The sequence below is a fragment of the Euprymna scolopes genome, chromosome 10 (assembly GCF_053919585.1).
Source record: "Euprymna scolopes isolate OS-2025 chromosome 10, ASM5391958v1, whole genome shotgun sequence".
Classification (NCBI taxonomy): Eukaryota; Metazoa; Mollusca; class Cephalopoda; order Sepiida; family Sepiolidae; genus Euprymna; species Euprymna scolopes.
In genome coordinates this window covers 42931891-42952462 of record NC_136491.1, presented here as the reverse complement: position 1 = coordinate 42952462, position 20572 = coordinate 42931891, and the positions used below count along the sequence as shown (strand labels likewise).

The following is a 20572-nucleotide window of genomic DNA, read 5'->3' as shown; positions in this document are numbered from 1 at the left end:
CCTAAATGTGAGAAAATAAAAACAAAGTACATTAATTAGATAGTATTGTACTTGTACCCCTCATATTAATTACTCACACCCCTTTCTATTGTTTCAGAGTGTAACCAGTAGCGCATTCTTAGGAGCCGGAAGGAATTGGTAACCTGAAGATCGTCGAGTCCCTCCTTTCAAGACTATTAGACCTACTGCTCAGTAGAGGCCCGCACCTTCACTCGCCTACTAGTTCCTTTCCCCTGTCTGCTCATAGGAAGGTGTGTCTGCTCATCTATGCGCTGCTGGTTACACTCGTTGCAGAGTTAAAGATCGCTCGGATCGCAGGTAGAGAGACTTTCGAAGGTTCAATGCCATTTTAAAAGTAGACATTAAGTCTAACATAAAAACTGTCAACTTTCTTGATATAACTCTCAACCTCTCAAATAACTCATATGAACCATAAGCCAAGGATAATACCTACCCACTCTATATACACCCATTATCAAACCACCCAAAACAGTTCCTTAAACTTATCCTTAAATTTGTTGAAAAAAGACTTAGTACCATTTCCTCTAAACTGGAAATACTCAACAAACATACACCATTCTATGAAAATGCCCTTAAGGAAAGTGGACACTCAAATCCTATCATTAATTACACAGAACCTAATTCCTCGAATACTTAAAACAAGAAAAATAGATTTAGAAAAAAACCATTTGGTTTACCCCCTCCCCTTCAATATAATGGTCAAAACCAAACAAGACAAAAAAAATTTTCAATAAACACCCACTTCCCACCCAATCATACACTACACAAAATCTTTAATAAAAACACAATTAAACTTAGCTACAGCTGTACTAATACTTGTAAAAATATAATCAAGAAACATAAGATACTTAACAAGGATAAAAATACAAATACAACTAATATAATACTAATTGTAATTGCACCAACAAATTGGAAAGCCCACTTAATCAACAATGTCTACTAACAGAAGTAGTTTATAAAGCTACAATTGCCTCCACAGAAAACCCAAAAGGCAAAAAATATTATATTGGTCTAGCCGGCACTTCTTTTAAAGACAGATTTAGAGTACATAAATGCTGCTTTACAAACCCCAACCACCCTAACAAAACCTCACTAACTTCCCACCATCTACATCTAATTAAAAATAATCGTACACCAACCATTACTTGGGAAATCCTTAAAAAATCTAGCATATGTAAATCTTTAAATTCTCCATGCCTCCTTTGCCTAAATGAAAAACTTTTTATCTCCAATTTTAGAGATAGAGATAAATTACTTAATAGGAAACATGAAACTACCATAAACTGTTGGCACTACAAATCCCACCTCCTTCGCAATTATACACCTTTCCGAAACATCCCTCAGACAACGTTTTTTTTTTTTTAAATCTGCCAAATCATACACCCAGTAAAACCATCTATCACATGCAACTAATTACTGTAGCATCTACACACTTAAACCCTCTTACCCCATTCTACCCTACCCTTTCACCCTACCCTTCCTAAATTCAACAAAATAACCTATATCTCCAATACTACCAATTTAAACCCCACTTAACTTTCTACCATACAATTATCTAGTAATCTGCATCCATTGCTCTTTTTAGTTAAATTTACCCACCTAACCCCAACATATCCCACACACAATTTCCCCAATTTGTTGGGAAAATATTGTACATGTAACTATATAGGGTTACACCTGCACCTGCGGGCAAATACATAAGAACTTGAATGCGTACTGGACACTGACTTCGAATCTCTAAGGTCTCTCTGTACAGGGGTTTACCAGAACAACCTGGTATGAGGATACTGTTCTCTAAAAGTAAACCCTGACCAAACATTCAAAATCACATAGTATTCGCTGCCCAAGGAAGATCTAACTATGGCTAACAAACATTAGCTTTTATAAGGAATGGTTCACCTTCTCTAAGTGATGTTACCTCAAGTAACTGCACAAAACTGGATACTCCACCAGACTAGATAAATTCTTGTCCAGTAAGACCAAGAGACCAAAATGAAAAATATACTACAACGTATTAAAATGGTTAATTGGGGAGAGGAATATTATGTTCTCAATTTCTTTACTAACTTAGTGTTTGAGAGATAAAGAAGTTTAATGGAACATTCGAATATCTATGTATCTCATATAGAGTTCAAGTGTTAGCCTCAGGTTGTGGGCTCCTTGATTTCTGAGAACTTCGACTGAAGTAAAATAAAATAAAAAAAAGATGTATAACTATACAATGGCTTAGATACATGTGTATATATCTTAATATATAGATGCCCCCATATAAGTATGGGCATGGAATAATTTATAATGTATTTAAAATCAAATACCTCAACCTAAAACAGTAAGTAAAGTATTTAACCTCCATAAAACTACCCTAGACCCGTCCCCAAACTCTATAATTATACCTACCTAGGACCATCATTCCACCCAATTATTAACTATATAATCATCTAGAACCCACACTCCCTCCCTTCTTGTTAGGAATATAGCCTACTATCCTCCTGAATATTCGTAAATTAATTATGTAACCAGTTCACCTACTTATTTATTTGGCACGCCCCTTTTCTTAATATCCCGTCTTTACGTATTCCACATCCTATACATTTCTATGTATTTTCTAATATGTTCTCCTCCCTCCCAAACCCTTATGCCATATTTTATTATTTTTATTATATTTTTAAATTTTTTAAATTTTATTTATTTATTTATTTTTTTTTTCATTTTTTTCCTATAACTATCCCTCTCTCTCTCTCTCTATCTATCTATCTATATATATATATATATATATATGTTCATACTTATTTTTTTACTATAATAATTATTAAATGCCTACAGACACTAGTGTTTCATCCTTTTGGGAATCTTCAGTGCAGGGTGTCACGATTAATACCAGTCGAACGATTCGAACCCCGCATCACGAGACATCTCTGGCTCGGTTTAGTGAAGACCTAATCCATTCGGCTACCATTAACCGCGTGAAATAACGTCTAATTTAAACATTTTAATTTTAAATGTTCATTTTTACGCCAGTCAGAAAGTGATCTAATCGTTATACGATGATCTATGCATATATATATATATATATATATATATATATATATATATATTCCACTATTTATCCTACACTACCTATTCATTCATTCACTTTTATCAGTTACACATTTATCTGTACAAGTATTCAGCTATCCCCCACTTACTTACTAATTACTATTATAATTTTTTTCATATATAAGTATGCATATGTGAGAATATGTACATGTATCTGTATGTATTTGTACAGGTGTGCCCAGAATATTATTATTATTAATGCGCTTTACTCGCTTACTTATCTTCAGCCTACTTATTTGGTCTCCCACATCTATGCGTATGCATGTATGTGATGTATCTCTATATGTTTATGTGTGTATACATATATGTGTGTGTATATGTACATGTATATATATGTATTTATATGTATGTATGGATGGGTCATGTATATGTACGTATGTGTGTCTCTATGTAGGTGTCTATATATGTGGGTATATATCTCACTATTTTTTTAAATTTTTATTTTACTTCACTAAGTTTTAAGATATCAAGGGGCTCCCTCCTCGAGCTAACACTTGATTCTGTTATGATTTAAATTTATATCCGAGGGCTCTTTTAAGAATAGATACTGTTCCCTTTATGGCTGCTGTCTGTATTTCGTTACAGCTTGGTCTTCCAGGGATATATCTGTGTATGCATGTATGTGTACATCTATATGTATTTATGTATGTGTATATATATTTGTGTATATGTGATACGTTTGGCACTAAACTCACCTAGTTAATTATACTTATATATCCCACTTTTATTTTATTTATTTTATTTTCTATTTTTTAAAAAAATTTTCTTCCATCTATACTGTTATATTCCTAAATACTTAGGAAATAAAGACAAACGTGAGTTACACCGAGTGGTATGTGTAATGGGGTTTATTTATAATACAGAAACGTAAGGCTGCTCGCTTAAGGTAAATAGAAGTACATAGTAACAAGTATGGGGAAGAAAGTCTGATAATCAACACGTAAGACTATCCGTCTTACTGCGACTGCTTGTCTGCCGCTGTCTGCCAAACAGTCCAATATATATATACAGTTTGTAACCGGTGTATAGCCAGTTATGTTCCTTCACAACACCTCCCCCTGAAGCTGAAATCTTCCTGATTTTAGCTTAAATACCTCTTCCTTTTAGGGTCAGGGCTTAATCTCCTGGTAACTTTTCTCTTTCTTGCGCTTTTCCTTCTGGTCAGCGTTACCCGGGGTAAAGGTTTCTGTCCAGCCCGTATGGTCGGTTCAGGCGAAATATTCATTGTTTGCGGTACACACGCTGGTTTTGGTATATCAAAAATATCGCACAATGTTTCCATTGGTGTCTCTTCCACATTTGGAGACAGTCTGGGACGTATTTGATTTCTGTGTCTTTTGCAGACAAAACTTAATCCTTGGATGGTATAGACCATGCTCCCAATCCTTTTTTTGATAATACCTTCCACCCACTGATTTTGTCCATTTTGAAAATTTTTGAAATATACATTTTCACCTGGGGAGAAGCACTTGGTATTAAGGTTTTCTTTTTTGAAAACTTTCTTTTTCTCTGGTAGCAGCCTATCGAAGACAGATCTTATCTTTCTTGCAAACATTAGCTCAGCCGGGGAAGAATTGACATTATTATTAGGATTTGGTGTCACCCTGTAAATTGCTAAAAATGTTTGAATACATTGTTCGTCTGTGTCCGTAGTAAGATTTTTCTTAAGTGCCCTTTTAAACGTATCTACAAATTTTTCGGCCAACCCATTCGATCGTGGATGGTACACAGGTGTTGTCATATGTAGAATATTTAGTGAGTCACAGAATTCTTTGAATTCATGAGCAGTAAATGCTGTTCCATTATCGCTCACTAAGGTTTTTGGCACTCCAAAACGGCTAAAAATTTCATTAAGCGCACTCACAGTGTTTTTTGCTGTTGGATGTCTAAACTTAAATATTTCTGGCCATTTTGAAAAAGAATCTACAATAATCAAGTAAAAATAACCATTTATAGGTCCCGCATAATCAATATGCAGACGTGACCAGGGTAGGTCCGTCTTTGGCCATGGCGTCGTTTTTACTGGAGGATCTCGAGCTGCTAATTGACATCCTCTGCATGTCTTGACACATTTTTCAACTTCCTTGTCCATACCAGGCCAGTACACATATCCTCTCATAAGGGATTTCATTCTCGAAATGCCCGGATGACCTGTATGAAATTCCTTCAGAATTTTCCTCTGTAACGTTAGTGGAATTACGATCCTCTCACCATACATGAGCACATCTTCACAGATGGAAAAAGGCGTTGTTTGATCTACCTTTTTATTTTTTTTTATCCATCCCAATTGATTTTTCATTTTCTTAATGAAAATGTCATTTACTGCCTCTTTTTTTATTTTTTCGAAAGTTACCGGAAGTTCACGTATCATATTACACATTGAACTTGTACATTCACTTTCGTCTTTAAGCGCAGCAATTACCGTTTCTTCGAAACTTTCGCTTCTTTTAGGGATCAACCGTGATAATGCATCTGCGTGTCCTAACTTTTTTGAGGATACATGTTCCATCTTAAACTGATAGTTTAAGAGGGTTACAGCCCATCGCTGTAATCGATTCGCAGTATGTGTGGGAATGCCTTTCTTTGATCCAAATATGGTAAGTAGGGGTTTATGGTCGGTTTGCAAAATAAAAGATCGTCCATGGAGAAATCGATTGTACTTTGTAATTCCAAATATTATCGACAGCGCCTCTTTTTCAATTTGGCTGTAATTTTTCTCCGCTGCAACCAACGTTCTTGAAGCATGGGCGATAGCTTTTGTCCTACCATCCTCATACTTGTGAAGTAATACAGCGCCAACACCGTAATCACTGGCGTCCGTTGCTAGTATTAGTTCCTTTTCTGGATTGAAATGTGCCAATGCTAAGTCTGACAGTAGACATCTTTTGATATTTTGGAAAGCAGATTCACATTCCTTATTCCAGTTCCATTTAACACCCTTTTTCAGTAACTCGTTAAGAGGAGCTCTTAAATTATGTATGTTAGGGATGTAAATTGCATAGTATTGAACTAATCCCAAAAACGATTTTAATTTTGTCACTGAATCTGGAGCAGGCATCTTTTCAATTGCTTCAGTCCTTTGTGGATCCGGTCTTCGACCCTCTTTGTCGATTATTTGACCTAGATATTTAATTTTTTTCATAAAAAAATCGCATTTTTCTGGGCTCAATTTAAAACCAAATTCCTGTATTCTTTTGAATACTTCTTTTACATGCTTCTTATGATCTTGCAAATTTTCACTTTTAATTAGGATATCGTCAAGGTAGGCCATTGAAAATTCCAACCCTGCCAGCATCGTGTCCATAATTTGCTGGAAAATAGCAGGAGCAACCTTTAATCCAAAAGGAAGCCTCTTTAGCTTAAAAATGCCCTTATGAGTATTTATGCCTAAGTATTTGGAGCATTCATCGCTGATCTTAATTTGCAAGTAAGCATCTGAGAGGTCTATCTTAGAAAAAATTTTTCCTCCGTTAAGCTTAGAGAACAGATCTTCTGCGGACGGAAGGGGATAATTATGGTCCAATAGACAGTCATTTAAACCCGTTGAAAAATCTCCACAGACCCTTATTCTGTTATTTTTTTTCTTTACATACACGGTTGGACTTGCCCAATCTGTGTGGTTAACTTTTTCAATGACTTCCAGTTGTTGAAGTCTATCCAACTCTTTTTCGATTGCGTCCATCGCTGAAAAAGGCACATTCCTTTTAGGTTTGAATACTGGAGTGGCATTTTTCTTTAATTCAAATTTTGCCTCTGTCTTAATACAGAGTCCTAGTCCTTCGGCAAAAACATTGGGAAATTCAGTTTTCAAATCCTTCAGGAAGTCTTCCCTTTGGTTTGCTTTTTCTGCAGTTAAAACGTTACAAAACGAATTTATGGGTTTCTCCCATAAATTAAACAGGACAATCCAATCTACCCCAAACAGGCATGTATTCTTTCCTGGTACGACGTACACTTTGGATTTATGAGTCTGGTTAGCGAATGTCACTTTGCATTTTAATTCTCCCTTGAACTCTAATCTTTTGCCGCACACACTTCTCGCCGTCTTTCTGGTTTTCGTTAATTCAGGTCGACCTATCCTTTTCCATATATCTTCATTTATAATACTAATATCTGCACCGCTATCCAGAAGCAATGTAACCAGATGTCCATTTATCCGAACATCAACATATTTCCGTCTTTCGCAGCTTTTTTCTTTATTCATGCGAAGCGTATTTACATTATCGGTCCCTTGTCTTTTCTTCTGGGCACAGTATGTTCCCTTGTGACCTCTGAGACCACATTCATAACATATTTTGTTCCTAAACCAGCAGGTCTTATTGTTGTGTCTTAAACTACCACAACATTTACACTTTAGCTTTGGGTCTTTGTATCCTTTAAGGATCCTGTGTTCTTGGAACCTGGACTTTCTTGTGGTCCCTTGCCTTTTTACTTGCTGCACCTTAAAAATATTTTTCTCTTCAATGCGAGTGTTGTCTTTCTTTATGTTAATCAGACGTTGACACTCTTCAGTGACTTTTTGCAATGTTATGTTAGGATCCGCCTCCATAATTGTTAGGATCCGTGAACGTATATCTTTGTCCCTTGGTGCTGTGAGACCTTGTACAAAGATTAAACATTTAAATTGGTCTGCGGAAATTTCATTCAATTTAAATGATTCGCATAAACAGTTCACAGTGCAAGCATATTCTAGATAGTCTTCAGCTTCTGCCTTCTGAATGTTCAAACATTTGTATCTAGAGTGAAATAGGCTATCCCTTTTATCAAATATTTTCGACAAGGTACTAATTGTTTCCTCGAACGAAACCTCCTCCGGTTTTTTTGGTAGAATTAGATTTGCATACTTGGTGTTTTCATCAGTACCCAGTTTTTGTAGTAGCAGGGTAACTTTTTCCTCATCGGTCCAGTCTAAACATCTTTTCGTAAAAATTGTTTCGTATCTTCTGTAGTATGCAGGGAAAGTAACACCAGTATCCGGGGAGTAACGAAATTCCGTTAGTGAATTTGAAATACCCTCGGCAGAAAAATTAGTCTTCTTCCCGGTCGACGTTAGAATTAGCTTTTCTAAATTCTTTTGCTGTGTCGACATTTGTCGTTGTAGTATGTTTGTTTGTTCTTGTTGTGCCTCTAAAGTTTTTTGTGTTCTTTCTTGTTGTTGTTGCAGCTGTTGCTGTAGCTGTTGTTGTTGAATTTGTTGTTGTTGTTGTTGTTGCGCTAAAAATTGTTGAGTCATTTTCGTCTGTTCCTGGATGCTAAGGGCTAGAGCCTTAGTTAACTCTGCTAATTGTTCCATGTTAGCTTCTAGTACAAAAATGTCTTTTCGAATTCTACACAATAATTCCAAAGAAAAATCGTAAATTTACGTATATCGTAAATTAGTAGCAATATGCAGACACAACACGTTTCAACAAAGTTCATCCATAGTAATTCAACAGGCTTTGTAAAATAATTCTTTTTTTTTTTTTTTTTTTTCAACAACGTAAGTTCATACACAAAATATTTCTTACTTCCCACGACAAATAGTTCCAATTATTTATATAAAGGCAATAACAAACAATTAATTTTCCAAAAAAAAAAAATATATGGCTGCCGTTCCCACGTGGCATAAAATGGTACAATAGTCGTTGTATTTATATTTTTTCTTTCGAAACTCGTAATCCTTTAGTGTAGTTTCGAATTCAACTTGCGACCATTTTTTTTTTTTTTTTTTTTTTTTTTTTACTTGTCAAAATAAATATAAATTCCACTTTACCTTGAACATGTTTCTATAATTTCTTGTGAGTTCTTTACGAAGAAAAATCCGTACTTTTCGCTACTTTAGGTAGGAAAAATTTTTAAATTCATTGACGCACGTGGTCAAAAATCCTTGTGTAGTTTGTTTTTTTCGTAAAACAAAAAATCCTTGCATTGTACACAGTCCTTGGTACGGTAATTTATCTCTGTTAAGAGAAAGAACATCCTTTCGTCGCCATTGTTATATTCCTAAATACTTAGGAAATAAAGACAAACGTGAGTTACACCGAGTGGTATGTGTAATGGGGTTTATTTATAATACAGAAACGTAAGGCTGCTCGCTTAAGGTAAATAGAAGTACATAGTAACAAGTATGGGGAAGAAAGTCTGATAATCAACACGTAAGACTATCCGTCTTACTGCGACTGCTTGTCTGCCGCTGTCTGCCAAACAGTCCAATATATATATACAGTTTGTAACCGGTGTATAGCCAGTTATGTTCCTTCACAACATATACCTTCTGTATTTATACAATTACTTAGCGAATATTATTCAATTTCCTTTACTATCATTATTACTATTATTTTTATCTTTATTATTTTACTATTATTATTATTATTATCTTTCATCATCACCACCACCGCCACCCCTACATGCATATTTTTATTCAATCCATGTCTGGCAATTCTTAATTTACTTAATTTCTTAGAGACCTTTTATAGCCAATGCATTTAAATAGGTAAATGCACTTAGGTTGGATGTAATTAAGCTTACTTTGAGAGGGTGCATCTTAGTTACTGCGAACAACGCCCACTCCAATCTGCATAAATCTTTAATGTGTCGCACTCCATATGACATCTTTCCAGCGCAACTGTCTGACAGTCCGCTAGTGGGTGCCTCCTTAACTGCTTGTATTTCCCTTTTTCCCTTTAGTCCTTATCTCTCTCTTTTTCTCCCCCCCCCTCCACCGCATACCCCCACCTTCAAAGTCTTATGCATTTTATACCCATCCCTTCTTTTGCACCTTCTCTCTCTATCTATTCTTATCTGTGTCTGGTTGAATATTTTAAACTCCACCTCGCTCCTTTTCAATGTTTGTTTAATTATTAAATCTTAAAACTTAAATTTTGTCGGATCAGAATTTTTTTTCTTACTTCTTATAATATCGTTTTTCAAATCATAATAACTATTTCTGTTAAAGTCTGATGAAGTTACTGGGTCATTGATGCAATTCGGTAACCAAAACATTTCACTAAGCAGATAACACGGTAATATATATATATATATATATGATAAAAAAATCAATACAAGCAATATATAAATGTTTATATCTTTTCTGTATTTATTTCCTATGTGTTGACGTGTAGGAATACAAAAAGACTTTTGAAAAAAATAAATAAGAATGTTTCGTTCCAAAAGCACATAATTTTCGACTGATCCTTTGGTCGGTCTTCCTCACTGTAAATATATATAATTAGTCCTCGCACGAAAGAGCAGGACACAAAATGTTTTAAATAATAATAGAATAACAATAACAAAGACTTTAGCTTGCGAGGACTACAGTCCTTTAGAAGTTTTCATCTCTATTTTTCTCGTTATCTACTGAATATTTTTAATGAAACCTATATGAAATATCTTCCTTATTAAATTGTAAAGATTTTCTATTCTGAAAGAAGTTTAAAAAAATTTAATCTAAAAGTTATTTTGAAGTTTTTCTTAAAAAAATTCAGATTTTCCATTATTCAGACATGTATGACAAAGAGGGAGTTGCAAAAAATAAGTTGTGGTGTGAGGAGAAATACAAACTGAAACAGAATATTCAGACCTGTAATAATATAAAGAGGGGGTTGCAAAAATGAGTTGTGGTGTGAGGAGAAATACAAACTAAAGTAGAGAGTAGGAGAGTTTTTATAAATACATGCAAAATAGCTTTCATTTTTTTTTTATCCAAATTAATAAATTAAATAAAATATAATCTTAAAGATACGGTACAAGTTAGAAAAGCATTTCATCCAAGGCATGAAAATTGTTAAACAAAATGTTTTTACTATAGGCTTTAAAAGTAAAGGCACAAGTTTCAATTTGAAATTTATCTTCAAAGTGCACTTTTATACATTTTACAAAATAAGGTATTAAATTTTTATACCTTACTTTGTAAAATTTATAAAAGTGCACTTTGAAGATAAATAAATTTAAAATTGAATCTTGTACCTTTATTTTTAAAGCCTATAGTAAAAACATTTTGTTTAACAATTTTCATGCCTTGGATGAAATGCTTGTCTAACTTATATATATACTGATGAAGACTGTAGGCACAGTAAAAACAATGATGTTATTAAAAAAAAAAAAAATTTTTTTTTTCTTTTCAAGACATTTCGTATTCCTACTGATGGTTGGTAAAAAAAAAAAGGTAACAAAATTAGTTTATTTAAATAGGATAGCTCAACAAGGATTTCTTTACATTAGACTGGACCCTCCAAGATATGCTTAACACAAACGGGAAGTTTTTGAAAAGAAACTTTACTGATGGAAGTTATGTTGATTTTAGGTAGACAAATGAAGAAAATTAAAACTATTTACACTGGTTGTAGCTAGACGAGTTTTCGTTGTGTGTTGGATGTTAATGTTGGGAGTGATTCAGCCTCTATTGCAGACTATGCTGCAGATAAAATTGCTATTTTTGGTTGATCACCAGAGTTTATTGTCTCCAATTCCATGTGTCCTTTTCATGACCCTTTGTTGCTGACTGCACGTTTTCTCCTTCTGAAACAATTTAATAGACAGCACGATCTGTGCTCCGTCGTATGCAGTTACAGCTTGTCTGGATCGATACTTCCAAGTGTCAGGTTGTGTTTGCTGACTTCTTTGAAGTTCAACGCTAATTGATGTCCTGTTGTCCATTGTTTTCACATGACGTTCTTACATATCTGACCATCTGTTCCTAACACTAGCTGTACTTATCCGGTGTTGTCTGGGATGCAGGGAGGTCATTTTAGTTTTTAATTTTTATCTGTTTGCACATTTCAAAATTTCTGTCTGCTGATTTTTATTTTTAGGTGATTATTTAAAAACTAGAGGTTTTAACCAATTAAAAACAGGAAAAAGTTATAGCCATTGACTTAGAATGAGGGCTTTGTTAAACTAGCCTGGGTGCTTGGTATCGCCTGGGTGTTTGAAGGTGTGTGTTGAGCAAAAAAAAAAAAAAAAAAATTGTGGTAGGCAGGCTCGAACCCGTACTGCGGAGCAGGAAAAGAATGTGAAAAGAAAAACATGACTTCTTTGCTGTTGCACCCATCACCTAACCGGAAGTGATGACTGTTTAAATTAAGGATAGTCAATCGAAAAGAGGGGGATGACTTTCGAAAATATCAGTGAAAAAAGCTCTCTCTGTAGAAAAGTGCCCAGTTGAGGGTGAAGGAATTTATGTTTTTAGGCAATTTTTCGATATTTGTCGTCTGAAGGGTTGAGCTTCAAAACAATACCAATCTAATAAAAATCCGTCGCCTCTGTCAAAAGTTTTAGGCAGACATACAAACATAAATACATGCACACATACATACATACATACATACATACATACATTTAAACAGACAGGTGAGATTTACATTATAAATTAATGGTTGGATATAGTTAAATCTGTGCTCGTTTTTTGTTTTAAATACTAATCCTATTAATCCCTGAGTGTTCATCAAACGGATACCATAATACTTAGTTTGCTGCATCTTATCATAACAAAGGTCCATACAAAATTTCAGCCAGATCGGCCCAATAGCTTCTGATAAAGTGTGAATAAGTGTGGTATTGTGTTGTAATTAATCTTTATTAATTCCTTATTCCTTCATAATATATATATATATATATATATATATATATATATATATATATTATATACTAGCAAAAGTACCCGTCGTTGACTGGGTTCAAAAACAACCTACAGAAAATGGACTCTGATTTATGAAAGTATGATAGGTTATGAAAAGGAAGGGTTGTAAAGTGATAGCTTCGATTTGGGGGTATCAAAACCAAAGCAAAATATGATGAAAGTAAAAATAAAATAGATAAACCCCATAATTTATCATACCATACCTGTTCGCACTAAAACACTTATCACAATATTCTGTGGATCTATATTAAAAAACCTTGTTAAACTTTGTGACATATTTTCATTCTATGGAGGTCAGGTGCGAACGAATACCCCATAATTTTATTATACCATATTTCTTCAAACTGAAACATAATTATCAAAGTATACTTACGCAGATAGATATGAAAAGCCTTTATTAAAGTTTGTGCCTATTTCCATACTATGGAGGCCAGCCACGAACGCAGACTCCACAATTTTATTATACCATCCCTATTTAAGTTAAAACATACTTATCAAAGTATTATTATGTACATCTATATCGAAAACACTTGTAAATGTTTTTTTTAATTTTTTATTTTCATACTTTGTGGACCAGGCGCGTACGCAGACCCCACAATTTTAATGAATCATCATTATGCCAGATCAAACATACCCATTCCTGTGTCTCGATACATTTATCATTATATATGATCAGTTTTCTATAATAGTCAACCATATAGGAGCCTATTCGTGACCAGAGACACACAGACGTTCAGCTTTATATTATATATATATATATATATATATATATATATATATGTTGATTCCATTTTTCACCCCAAACAAAGCACAGTTCCACTTTGATGTAGGAGGCTACCATCGGGGCCATAAGTTTCAGGAATACTATGTAGGGAGTTGAGCAACAAGATGTCTGTTGACATTAGACTTGAACTTCTGCATGTCAGTACAGTTGAGAAATATATAATAGTAGAGATTTAGAAGGCTATCACAATGCGAGGAATGAAATATAGTTATTGTTGGTAAAAGAAGACGAGAACAAGTGGCGATTTACAAATCAACAAGTACATACATATGTCTATATATATATATATATATATATATATATATATATATATATATATATTCAGTTATATTAGGTAAAAATGTCTTACTTGTTATGTCTGCGACAATATCCATTATTAATTTCAGAAAAAAATTCCCTTTTCAAATGGTGGACCCAACAGATTGATTCAAAGCATGCATTGTTCTCGTCTTCTTTTACCAACAACGACTATATTTCATTCCTCGCATTGTGACAGCCTTCTAAATCTCTACTACATACCTATCCCACACAATGCTTCAAGCAAACTGCATATCAGTCATATATATATATATATATATATATATATATATATATATATTCATATTGTATTCACTACAATAAGGCTCAATATGGTAGGAGAACTTGCTAGTATTATAATAAATACTAGACCTTTTGGCCCATTAAAACAAGAAGTTGTCTCAAAATGAGTGCTTTATGCCAAACTGATGGTTGAATATGATTAAATTCGTGCTCACGTTTGCATTAAATACTAATCTCTATTAATGCCTAACTGTTAATCGAATGGATACCATAATTTGCTGCATCTTATAACAAATGTCCATGCAAAATCTTAGTCATATCAGCTCAGTAGTTTCTGAGAGAAAGTGGAATGGACAGACAGACTAAAAGTATAATATAGATTTTTAATATTAGTGGTCATCTGAAACGAGATTCAGTTTTTAAATGATAAGAATTATATATCACCACAAGGATGACAGCAGGATATAAGTTTTTTTAGGTGGGGCATGGTAAAAGAAAAATGGCTGGAAATCACTGATCAGAAGTGAATTGTTGTCTTAACACATCTGTGTTCCAACTGATCGCCATGGAGAGAAGTGAAGCAATAGGCCCCATTGTGTGACTTCCTCAACAGCATCGGTTTGTTAATGAGTCCTTACTGCAAATTGATTTGACTTTTTTTTTTTTTTTAGAACTTCTTTGTCAACACTATTTGTGGAAACGCCTTGAGTATGCTCTTGGTCTCCCAAGTCAACAGGAGATCCGATGAAACGTTCCAATATTTGCACATTGGTTTTGCAAAACAACATTTTATTAATTAACTATTATTTGCTGTTATTTCTTCAATGAAACAAGTATCTATTATTAGAAAAAAAAAAAAGAAAAAATACAAAACATCAACCAAGATCTACAAATGCAAGTCAATATTTGAAAACGATACATTTATTGGGTGGATTTCTAATTAGTATTTTGTTTTATTTTTGAGTTTTGAGATATTGTTGAGACTTACCAGATAAGTCACATGTCGGCCACCTTGTACTAACTTGGCACTACTTGTTTCAAATTAAATAAAGGCTGCTTGTGTTTCAAATTAAATAAACGTCTTAAAATAAGTTATAAGACAAAAACTTATCTAGGTAGGTAGAAGAGTAACTTATTTTTGGCTTTTGGTAACCTTTATTTTTTATATATTTGTTGTTTTGTTTTTTTTAACCACCTTATCGATTTGTTGAATTAAATCAATTGTACATAAATTTGTACCAAGAAATAGAAACACTTGGCACACCTGTGACCTGCGTGAATTGACTTGGTTTTATTTGTGAAAATGCTTTAAGCCTGCTCTTAGCCTACCAAGCCAGCACGACATGCAATGAATCTTCCTGATACTAACATATTGGTTTTGGAAAGAGAGATTTTATTAATTTTGATTTTATTAATTAATTTTGATTTTTAATTTTGATGTTATTTATTGAATAAAAAAAATTTTTTTTCCCTGGATTGATATATCATTAATCTTCAAAATGTCTGTTTTATCTGTTACTAGCAGTTCCGGCCAGCTTTGCTCGGGCCCTATGTACTGTTAAAAACTTTATGTGCATTTGTATATATTAAAAAGTGTGCATATGTATGGTAATGCCTTTCTATATAATAGGCTTCCTTAACTACCATAGAGAAAAGTTGGTAGAGACTGCAGACAACAAATTTTTTTTAACTTTGACCCCAATTTTTACCCCTTAACATTTATTGTTTTGGGCTCAAATTAAATTAAAATGTTTGACCCATGTCCAAGTAACCTACATCTAAAATTTCAAGTGTTTAGAGACAAAATTGGTAGAGGAGTTTGGTAGACTCTGCAAAGGTCAACTCTGTAAACTTTGACCTCTTGCCAGCCAAATTTTCGCCCAAAAACTGATTAAAAAGCTTGCTGCGTGTCTGAATACCCTTTATGTAAAATTGGCTTAATAGTTTGCTAGAGATTGCAAAGGTCAAATTTTTTTAACTTTGACCCCTTGGAAGCCAAATTTTCAACAAAAAAAAAACACATAAAAAGTTTGCCCTATGTCTGAATACACTTTATGTAAAATTTCAAATGTTTAGACCAAAAATTGGCTGAGTAATTTGGTAGAGACCGCAAAGGTCAATTTTTTAAAACTTTGACCCCAATTATGACTCCTTTTCATTTAATGTTTTCAGCTTAAATGAAATTATAAAGTTAAATCCATGTCCAAGTAACCTATATCTAAAATTTCAAGTGTTTAGACCCAAAATTGGTGGAGAAGTTTGGTAGAGTTGTTAAAGGGCAACCCCTTAACAGCCAAATTTCTGTCCGAAAACCGGTTAAAAAGATTTTCCCAAATTTTCCGTGTGTGTTTGTGTGTATGTATGTGTGTGTGTGTTGCGGTGGAGAGAGCTCCCGTAAGCCGTAGTGATGGCAAACTTTCTAGTCCGATAAATGCATACCCATTGGCTGATAGGAAGGGCGCGGTGAATACTAGAAAGCTGATTGGCTAACTAAAATCTCAATAGAAGAGGAGCATATAAAAACGATAAACAACCACAGAATTCGCGCATAAGCCTGAAGAGTCCTAGAGTGAATGAAACGTGGAATATTCAGTGTAGCTTAATCGCCATATATATTTTATAAATTACTATATATATATATATATATATATACACACACACACACACTGTTATTATTTTTTGAATAAAAATTTACTTTTTCTCTCCCTATAATCTTGTAAAAATGCTTCAAAATGTCTGATTTCTTTTTTTTTCAGTGATTCTGACATTTGTGAATTGTAAGGATGTAAAGTGGGCGACTCGTGTTCAGGATATTTTTACCTACGCCAAAGTATTTGCATTACTTCTCATCATCATTACTGGATTTGTTCAGCTCGCCAAAGGTAAATAATATATTTTTTTCCACTGACTACCAAATATATAAACATGTATATCAGGATTTGTGCAGGCTTTAAAAGGCCTTCAGTTTTGATTTCGGTCTTGAAAAAAGCCCTGTTTTCTATTATTACCTTGAAAAGGCCCTGAAAGTCATATTCTTTATATTCACTAAAAAATTTTGCATCAAAATATTAAAAAACTAGCTGTACCCACTAAACCACGCATTGCTGTGGCATAGTCTGGTTGATGCAACAAACACACACACACTCACACACAAATACATGCGCACACACACACACGCAAACACTCACACATACAAACACATGCACACAAAGTACACACCGGCGCGTACGCACATACGTTCGCACGCAAAAACACGCATGTATACACACAAACTTTGCATGTAGTTAGGAATAGACAGTTTAAAGAATTCCAAATCACATATTAGGAGATTTTTAAATATATAAACTGTAAATGGTAGACAGTTTAAAGGCTTCCAAATTACGCATAAGGAAATTTATAAGTATATAAATTGCAAAATACTGGCTATGAACATGGATCTTGGCTATAATGATCATTTAATCCGTTTTTTAAAAGTTTTTTTATTTAGCATATAAATAAAGAATTTTTGTCTGTTATAAAAGAAAGAAGAAATAATGGTTATCAGTGCCGATGTGTTGAAAAACAGTATGTACGATGTATGTACACAGAAAAGATTTAGCACGGTAGTCAGGAATAGACAGTACGGGTCTCGGCTATATCAATCGATTAATCCGTTTGTTTAATTTTTATTTAGTGTATAAAGAATTTCCATCAATCATACTTAAAAAAATAAAGGTTTATCTTTTTTATTTTATATAAAAAAAATAATGGTGATCAATGCCAATGTGTCAAAAAACAGCATATCCAATGTATGTAAGGTCCTGGATATGACCTTAAACTATATCCAGTGGTGAGATCCCAGCTTGTGGGCTTTGGGGAGTGTGGAGCCACCCTTTAATTACCATTGCTCCCAGGTCCACTCTGACCCGGAGTGGTAGTACCTGTTAGGGTTCCAACTATAGGTTAAATAGAAACTGACTTGAAAACAAACATATTCTATTAAAAAATTTTCTTAAATCTTTGGATTCAGCATTAAATAACCCGAAAAGGGTTGATATGCCGTAAAACCAACCAACCAACCAACCAATGTATGTAAATAGAAAAGATTTAGCACGGTAACGTAACTGTTTAATAAAAATTAACATATACGGTAAACTTAATGATGTAAATGAAAGCATTCTTGGTTTATGAACATTGTTTCGATGTGTTGCAGTTGTTTAATATGTTTGTATTAGGTGTATTTTATATAAAACGATTGCCTTTAGTACAGAGTGAAGCCATATTGGTAAATTTTTGCAGCGTTTGTTTTTATAATAAAAGTTAGATTATGGAATGAACAAATAGTCAGTTTCAGCTTAGCGGAATGTGAGAAGGGAGAATTTATTATTTTTGTATTGGGAAATGGAAGGCTTGTGTTATTGCGATGTGTATATGACCCAGTTAATAAAAGTGCAACCCCGTATCTGTTGAAAGTGTAGAAATCTTCCTGGTGATGATTGGGAGTGGTAAAAGTACTTGGTAAATAGAGAGGAAAATACAAACTACTTCCTCTTAAGATGGTTGCAATTGTGATGAATGGCACTCCTAGGATGAAATGTAGGATTTTATTATAATGACAAAATGTAGCGTAAATGGCATTCAAAAGTTACACAAGATGGTGGATAATAGTGTAGACATAATAAATTTGTATGTGGCAACTTGTTGCAAACGTATGGTAATTTAGTCCAGAAGGGAATTTCCGCAAGTAAAATATTATAGATAGGAGATAACATCGAAATAAATATTATTTAAATATTTTTTAAATATTAATTAAAATACTATTAAATTATTAAACGTGAAGTCGAAATAAATACATTGTTCTAAAATTGCATTCTATTATTTCCGGTATTGTTGATGCAAGAGTTATGCCCCTTTATCACAAAACTGCTTGATGTTATCCATATACTTTACAGATGTAGCCGAAGTGAAGTTCAAAATCGAAATGAATATTAAAATATTTTTTTTAAATTAATTAAAATATTAGATTTTTCTTTATTATATCACTTTATATTTCAAATTTTGTTTTTTAAACTTAACTTTTGTCTGGAAAAGGGCTTGATATGTCCTTGAAAATGGACATTGAAAATCTGTATGAACCCTGATTTACTATTTTATATATATATATATATATATATATATATATATATATATATATATATATATATAAAGCAGATAAAGTGGACAACTTGTGACCTTTTCAGTCACCATTTGTTTACGTGAACAGTGACTGTATACACAGCATTTTTTATACAATATATACACATTCTTTATGCAGTATATATACAACATTTTTCTATTTTTAAATATTGATTATGCCTACCTATAGACAAGTTAAATAGAGGATTCTGTTTGAAATTCCGTGCAGATTCCAGAGTTCTACGGAAAGATTCCCTCCTAATATTATGTTGTACCTATTTACTATGCCTCCCCACAGGACAGAGTTAGACACCAGGGTCGTTTTTTAACATGGAGAAAAGGTACAAAAATAAAAATTGTCTCAGTCGTGAAGGATTTCTCCTCCACCGAAAGAGAACAAGAAATAGAAGTGCAGCATCTGAAGAACAGATACTACACTTTGATCTTGTCCCGAAGGCCTCAAATTAAATCAACATTTCCATATGGAACTCACACCCTTGATTTTATTCTCGCGTTGCCTACGCACTGTTCCAACATTTCAAAATACAACTGCTGAGATACAACGCATGGCTCTTTACAGACTTTTTCTTTTTCCAACTTTACAACATGGCAAGAAAGAAAAAAAAAAAAAAAAGAAAGAAAACAGCATACTGAAGATGGAGTATAGCTCCGAAATATATTTGTTATAAATTTAAAACAAGTAAGATATTTGTTTATTTTCCTAATATTACATTATGATTCGGCTTTCAAGCGCACTTGGTGGGTATTTTATTTTTGTTAAGTATTCTATGTAAAGAAAGTTCAAATATGCACATTTTTGTTTATGTGAACAAAATTTCTAATGAATATTTGTTTGTGTATGTTTATTTGTTAATGTTAATAATTTTATTTAATATTCTATGTTAGGAAAGCCCAAATGCTTTACAAAATTTAATTACAGTAGGTACATGAGTATCTCTTGTACTCTTGATATGTTGAACCCCAGATCTCAATTCGTGGAACCAACCTAAAAGCTGTGAACAAGTTCACTTACTTGGGCAGTATTCTGTTAAGAGCATTACTAATAGATGATGAAGTCGACTGCAGGATAGCCAAGGCTAGTGCTGCCTTTGGACCTCTCAGAACCACTGTGTGGAAGTGTAGAGGAATTCGGTTACAGACTGAACTTTAAGTATACATACCTGTAATTCTTACCCTACTTATGTATGCTTCTGTAAGTTAGACTGTATATGCCAGACATGCCTAGAAACTGAACCATTTTCATATGACCTGCCTCCGTAGATTGTTAAAAATCAAGTGGCAAGACAAGATACCAAACACAAAGGTTCTAGATCGGTCAGACCTTCCATCAGTACACACCA

The 20572-nt window shown here is 33.6% G+C and overlaps 1 protein-coding gene across 4 annotated transcripts in view; it reads left to right on the top strand.

Moving 5' to 3' along the window:
- Positions 1–20572, top strand: part of LOC145285946 (large neutral amino acids transporter small subunit 1-like) — a 209609-nt gene that overhangs the window by 101575 nt on the left and 87462 nt on the right. For all 4 annotated transcript variants that reach the window (XM_080134454.1, XM_080134457.1, XM_080134455.1 and 1 more), the window contains exon 3: positions 16814–16939. In XM_080134454.1, coding sequence (XP_079990580.1) covers positions 16814–16939 — 126 coding nt within the window. The remainder of the gene's footprint in view (positions 1–16813; positions 16940–20572) is intronic.